General features: G+C 45.1%; 1 protein-coding gene across 1 annotated transcript; it reads right to left on the bottom strand.

Moving 5' to 3' along the window:
* Positions 1-648: 648 nt before the first annotated feature.
* Positions 649-4,749, bottom strand: dad1 (defender against cell death 1). Its single transcript, XM_033019820.1, has 3 exons — positions 4,440-4,749; positions 2,082-2,214; positions 649-782 (listed from the first exon to the last, which is right to left on the bottom strand). The coding sequence occupies exons 1-2, from the start codon at positions 4,648-4,650 to the stop codon at positions 2,084-2,086; spliced, it is 342 nt and encodes a 113-aa protein (XP_032875711.1). The 5' UTR covers positions 4,651-4,749; the 3' UTR covers positions 649-782; positions 2,082-2,083.
* Between the last annotated feature and the right edge of the window lie 2,330 nt (positions 4,750-7,079).

Here is a 7,079-nt window from a genome sequence, read left to right on the forward strand (position 1 = left end):
ATACTTCATTTATACACCTGAAGACTTGGAAAACCGCTGTATAAATGCAAACCGTTTCATAAATAATTGCTTTGTAATATGTATTAGGAGTTAAGTTATGTCAGGTTGCATTTTACTCTCTGGACAGGAGTGTGTTGAACTCTGGGCAAAGAAAGTTTTGCCAGTTTGTAACTTGATCTCAAACTAATAAATATTTTTTCTTTACAAGCTAGTCTGCCCCCACACCACCAAATGGTTAAGTGCAGAAATGTTTGTTCTCGAGTAGCTAATTGTTATACATTGTTACTTAGTAAGTGATATTTTAAGTCAATATTGCCTCACCAAAATGACAATGTGTCAAAATTTAGGGTGTTATCACATTTGGTAATTACAATGCCCTATTATAAAACAGAACAAATTGCAGACTAGAAAACTGGCTAATTCAATTGCTGGTTAGTGTACAATTAGCTATCTTGACTAACCAGTTTCCAGTGCACTTCAACTCGCTATTTATTAACGAAGATCTGAAGTCTGAAGAAGGGTCTCGACCCGAAACGTCACCCGTTCTTTCTCTCCAGTGGTGCTGTCTCACCCGCTGAGTTACTCCAGCATTTTGTGTCTACCTTCGATTTAAACCAGCATCTGCAGTTCTTTCTTACACATGTAATCAACCATTTTGTACAAGATTTTTATTTTGTTTTATACAGTATGGAATGAAAAATGGTAAACAAAATTCAAACAGATCCAATGCAGCTGCAACGCAGGCTCCAATCTGCTGGGGTTGCATCCATTCTGCTGCACGACTGCAAAGAGAAAAAGGGTTGGGTTATAATCAGATCAACCATGACCTTATTAAACAGCAGAGGTGCCGAGTGGCTTACTCATGCTCTTATGCATATGTTCAATGATGACCAATATCCATATCTTGTATAATTAATTCCATCCTCAACAAGATTCAGTTCTTTGTCATTGGGGAATAAATTCTTCTCCATTTAAGCATCTATATAGTTTGCATTAACCCTCCATCACTCAAAATGTCTGTCTTCTGAGAATTTTATTTAAAGTGCCACTGAAGATAAATTCTCATACCAAGAATAAAGACTTCAATATGCGAGGGCCTGGTGATATGGTACTAGATTGGCAACTCATAAGTCATGTTTCAAACCTCATTCATATGTTCTGAAATCAAATCTTTAGAACTTGGTATATTTTCGTCTGGAGCCAAACACCCAATATGAACGGTAATTTCAGAAAACTTGGTTCATCTTTCAGTAACAAAGTGTGTTTTTCAGAAGAATGATTATGCCAAACCCCATCTACCTTCCCAAGATCTCAGGGCGTTTAAAAAAACAAAACAGTATTTATCAGTTATCCATCATCAGTAAAACATGAACCGATGACTACACATGCTTCTGCTAGTACTGTTTCAATAACTTAACTTAACCTTAAAATATGTAATGTATTTTGGACCATCCAAAGGTCATGGGTACCATATTAAAAAGTCACTTTCTTGTCTTGGCCTGGTAGGTTTTTAATTCTATTCTATTCTCACATTCCAAAAACTCCAGGAAAAACATTAACACGCTATTTACAAACTAACAGTCTAGTTATAAAGAATCACCGCTTCAGATATCATGACACAGGCTCCAAACCCCCAAATATAACTTAGTGGCACAAAACCTTCCTATGCAATATTGGAATATTGTTTATCAGTACCAGCATCTATTAGAATATCAGCATCAATTGGGATGAGGCTGAGATCAGTCACATGCATAGATTTTTATCATACTCGTTTCAGATCTCAGGCAGAGAAATACAATTAGTCCAACTACCCTGCCGAATATGCTTCCAGTACTTTAAAGTTTGTGCTCCTCAGATCGTAACATAGCACATAAAATAAATGTAACTACTTTGTTTTCCATTAATATACATTTCAGGATAGGAGTCATACCAAAACCAGACAGAATAAGAGGCCAAAATCATTCCTTCTTTTGATCCCATTATCTTTGTACACATTTATTATTATCAGCACATTAGACCATTTCATACAAAGACAATGGAAATTTCAGCTTAAAGGCAATTTCTTTACTCATCATACATACATTTAGCCTATGAAGTTGATCACCACTAGATGAAGGATGGTGCTGGCAAAAAGGAAATCAGCAAATGCCCGCTCTGGTGAGATACCAATGAATTCACCTTTGTTCTGAGGGTTGATCTGTATCCGCAAGCAAACTGTGTGAGAAGCAGAAACCAACAGAGTATGCAATTAGAAGACAGTTCCGCAGGACTACCATAAAGAAATATCGAACCACACATTTTGGTCACTAGTCTGAAACCATGTCCACTGTACACAATTACACCAACCTCACTGGATGATAATCATTGAGAATACACACCCATTTCATCAAACAAACTTCAACATAGTTATCCATTGATGGCCTGTGGAATATAATGAAACAGTAACCCTTTCAGTTAAATCTGATGTGTTTTTTTTTTTTCCAACTGCATAGCAGCAAGCACACCCTTTCTTCTTCCCAGACATTTGGGGGGAGGGAGGGGTCGTCAATCGATAACCTACTTCCACTTTAGTTTTGTGGGTTCTGAGGAGCTAATGAAGCCCAATGTAGAAATTGCAGACTCTTCCACTTGTGGAGCTGTAGTGGCCAATGGGACTGAGTAGGTTGTTAGGTAGTCTGCTCCTTCCATCAATTCGGCAAGGCTTCTGTATGCTCCTTGTGCATGACCTTTAAGAACCTATCCAAGGTACACCTTTGAATGTTCATGGGCAAGAGATTCCCAGGTGTCCATGGATGGCGTTTCATTTCTTCAAGGAGGCTTTGAGCAGATCCTTGAACCTTTTCCTCCACCTGCCTGATAATCTCATCCCATGACAGTGTTCATAGCAGATTGTCTAATAATGCGATCAATGTGATATACCTAACATTGCTAAGTGTAAATACTGATAATATGATCGTGGGAGAGAACACTTTTGCTTCGCTTGTCCTTCCAGTGAATTGGAAGAGACAGTTGGTATTTTCCAGTGTCTTGACAGACCATGAGCTTTGTATAAGATCTGGAGTTTCTAGTATGCTTCTTCACAATCAAAGGCTGGCAGATCTTGTCACCCATGTCTATCTTCATGAAGAGGCTGCTCTGAGATTTGGGAGGTGGTTTACATTTGCCAAGATCTTGCCTTGAACCTTTATTGCCCGAGGGCAAGGTAGAGCAACAGAGACAGCTTGGTAGTGGACATTTACTTTGCAAATGCTTAGAGTGCAAGGCCCATTTTCTCAAACGCATCAGTGAATGCACTGACAATTGCGTGGAACTCAGCTTCCGAACATGTGCAAATCATCATTCTTGAATAGCCTTGGTTTTAGAGTTTTGTCATCGTAGGCCAGTTGGCTTCCAATTTGTTATAAAGATGAGCTCCACTCAAAGAGGTTTGTTGGTGGTAAGTTGTACCATTCAAGTAAAAAGGTTTGAGAACTGTTGAGGTAATGCCGCAACAACTCCAAGCAAATTGCAGGGAGCAGCACCAACCACCATCACATGCCCCTTTTCTCCCCCACCAAAGTATTGAACCTATTTAATCAGGGGGTGTTGTGGAGCACCCCCCTCAAATTTGGCTGGCCAAAATAATCATATCTACCGTGGCATGCAAGCCATGACAACACATAGGTCTACCACAAACCCATTCCCAGTGATGAGTGCTAACAAACAAAGCTTGACCCAACACTTTTCCAATCGTTCTAGCCTCTATCACCACCAGAAACAACTACTGTCCCGACCCACAATTCAGATTCCCTCCTCCTTCGCCATCCCTGAGTCCCTTTTCATTTTGCCCCCTCCACCATTTTTCCACCTTCCTCTTTGACCAAGATCCTGCACCTGATCTATTCCCCTCAACCCTTCTACACTAACCACCACAGCCCACCCCCTGCTAAACCGCACCACCCCATTCTCCACCACCCCCAATCCCCAACACCCCCCATCCACACCAACCTCCCCATTCACCACCAACCCCACGCCACCCCCCACCCACACCAACCTCCATCCACCACCACCACCCCATTCCCCTCCCCACCCCTCCCCAACTCCCCATCCACGCCAACTTCCATCCACCACCCACGCCCCCCCATCCACCATCTCCCCTAACCCACACCCATCCACCATCCCCCCCCAATCCACCATCCACCCAACCCACACCCGTCCACCATCCCCCCCAACCCACACCCATCCACCCCAATCCACCATCCACCCAACCCACACCCATCCCCCCCACCCCAACCCACACCCATCCCCCCAACCCACACCCATCCACCACCCACACCCATCCCCCCCCAATCCACCATCCACCCAACCCACACCCATCCACCATCCCACCCACCCCACACCCATCCCCCCCACCCACACCCATCCCCACCACCCACACCCATCCACCACACGGGCCTCACCCGCCAACACGAAGGCGCCCACACAGGCGATGAATCCGGACAGGAACGAGTTGAAGGGGAAGGTGCCGACCAGCGAGCAGTAGAGGAACTGTGCAGCGCCGCTCAGCGCCATGTACAGCAGGTAGGAGTCGACGAGCTTCAGCCGCAGGGGCGTCCCCGCCGCATACTCGTGGGCGAAGCGGCTGAGAACCGAGAACACGGAGCCGCGCATCTTCAATAACAGGATCCGGGGACACAATCCAGCGGCGCACAAACACGTCAGCAGTATTGTCCGTCCCCACCGTAACTCGTCCGGTCTGCCCGCCGCGGCCGCGTCACCAGGGCCCGAGCAAATAACGTCCCCACCACTCCCAGAAGATAGACACAAAATGCTGGAGTAACTCAGCGGGACAGGCAGCATCTCTGGAGAAAAAATATGGGGGGTGTCGTTTTGTTTGAGACCCTTCTTCAGACTGCGGTTCCTTCCTACACATTTTGTCTGCTCCACCGCGAAATCTCCTCAAGGTGTGCCTACTTTGAAGAAGTTCTCCTCTCTCTGAGGAGAGTTCTGCACCTCTCCCCTGACTCTCAGTCTGAAGAAGAGTCCCAACCCGAGACATAATTCCCTGTCTCCAGAGATGCTGCCTGTCCCACTCAGTTACTCCAGCATTTTATGTAAATCTTGAGAGTTTAGTTTAGTTTAATGTCACGTGCACAGAGGTAGAGTGAAAAACGTTTTGATGCAATCTAACCAATTAGTGGAAAGACTGAGTGTACATTAGGGTTGCCAACTTTCTCACTCCCAAATAAGGGACAAAAGGTCAAAATAAGGGACAGATTCCCGACGGCAATTCGTTGACTGACTCGGCGGTGACCGATGAGTTGGCTCGGGTGCTGGACTGCACACAAAGCCCAGCTGGCGGGCCAGCTGAGGAATTTTGGACCGGGTGTCGGACATCGCGTGCAAAGTCCGGCACCCCATCCAACTCATGAACTGATAATCGGCCGTGAGAAGGAGGGGTGGTGGTGTCGGCGGTAAGCGAAGGTCCGAAGGTCGGATAGCTGGGCGGGCTGCCGACCGACGGGGCCACGGGCAAGGCGCTGCTGCTGCATTCCATGGGCTGTACTATGTTGGGAGGGGTGAAGCGGGGACGAACGCGGCCATCCGACCCGACAGTCCCCTCGACCTGAGTAGTAGCAGTCAAATACGGGACAAAGGTGGTCCCGTATGGGACAAACCAATGTACATATACTTGATAAAAGGAGTAATATTTAGTGCAAGTTAAAGACCAGCAAAGTCTGATTAAAGATAATCTGAGGGTTTCCAATGAGGTAGATGGTAGCTCGGGTTGATAGTTGGGAGTGGTCCTGAACTACTATCTCCCTCATTGTTGTGATTCAATTGCATGAAAAGATCCTGTCCTCCAGAGGTCTTTATCGAATGGATGAAGTGACAATTTTTCCTACCTCGAAAGTTGATCTTCAAAATTAAATAGCAGGAGAAAGAAAGAAATAATCAGTTTGAATCAAAAGCAATCAATTATTGCCAAATGCCCACTCCAAAGACGTACAGGTTTGTAGGCTAGTTGGCTTGGTCGAATTGTAAATTGTCCCTAATGTGTGTAGGATAGTGTTAGTGTGCGGGGATCACTGGGCGATGTGGACTTGATGGGCCACAGGGCTTGTTTCCATGCTGTATCTCTAAACTAATCTAAATTAAACCCTGGCTACAAAAATTTTGTGGCTACCTGAGCAAATCAAACCCTCGATATTCGGCAGCAAGCAACTCATCTATCTTCTAAAGCCTATGTACCATTGACAAGACAGGAATATGATGGAATATTGTCCAGAAACCTGGATAAGTGGAGGTCCATAATATTTCGGAAGTTTGATGCTGATTTAGACAAAGTAATTCACTTGATTGTCACCCCATCCACCTTCATAAACATTTCTTTGTCACTGGAAAACGGTTTACCATCTGCAAAATGTACTATGGAAAGGCTTCTTTGTCAGCTCCACCTCAGCTCACCTACCCCTCTCCGACACCGCATCCAACCAAAACCATGACAAGGTTAAGAACAACAGTAACATCTGAACCCCAAAGGCAGCATAGTGGCGCAGTGAGTAGACTTGCTACCTCACTGTGCCGGAGACCTGGGTTTGATCGTGATGACAGGTGCCGTCTGTACGGAGTTTGTACGTTCTCCCCTTGACCGCGTATGTTTTCTCCCAGTGCTCCAGTTTCCTGTCACACTCCAAAGACGTACAGATTTGTAGGTTAATTGACTTTGATAAAAATTGCATAATTGTCCCTTGTATGGAAGGATAGTGGTAGTGTACAGGGTGATTCATGTCTAGTTACAGTCGTGAGAGAGTCCAGCAGCCAACCACAGTGTGTTGAATCTAAGATGCAATGACCACAAATTGCAATGCATATGAAAGAATAAGTTGGGATGACAGCCCAGCAGTGAACCAACGGCCATTTATTGGCGATCCGACACCAATTTTCCAAATCCAACTAATTCCTGAGCTCTGCCACGGGAAGCGATTAGCAGGCAGAATGAGGAAAAGATTCAAACCTGAACTCAAAGACTTTCTGAAGAAATGAAACATGGGAGGTCCCTGGTCCATGACCATTCAAAACGAAGGAGCATTTGGGAT

Source organism: Amblyraja radiata, chromosome 4, assembly GCF_010909765.2.
Source record: "Amblyraja radiata isolate CabotCenter1 chromosome 4, sAmbRad1.1.pri, whole genome shotgun sequence".
Taxonomy (NCBI): Eukaryota; Metazoa; Chordata; class Chondrichthyes; order Rajiformes; family Rajidae; genus Amblyraja; species Amblyraja radiata.

Coding starts and splice junctions, on each gene's coding strand:
- dad1 (XM_033019820.1), bottom strand. CDS start 4,650: ATGCGCGGCTCCGTGTTCTCGGTTCTCAGCCGCTTCGCCCACGAGTAT. Junction 2,215..4,439: donor GGGCGCCTTCGTGTTGGCGG/GTGAGGCCCGTG, acceptor CTTCTCACACAG/TTTGCTTGCGGATACAGATC.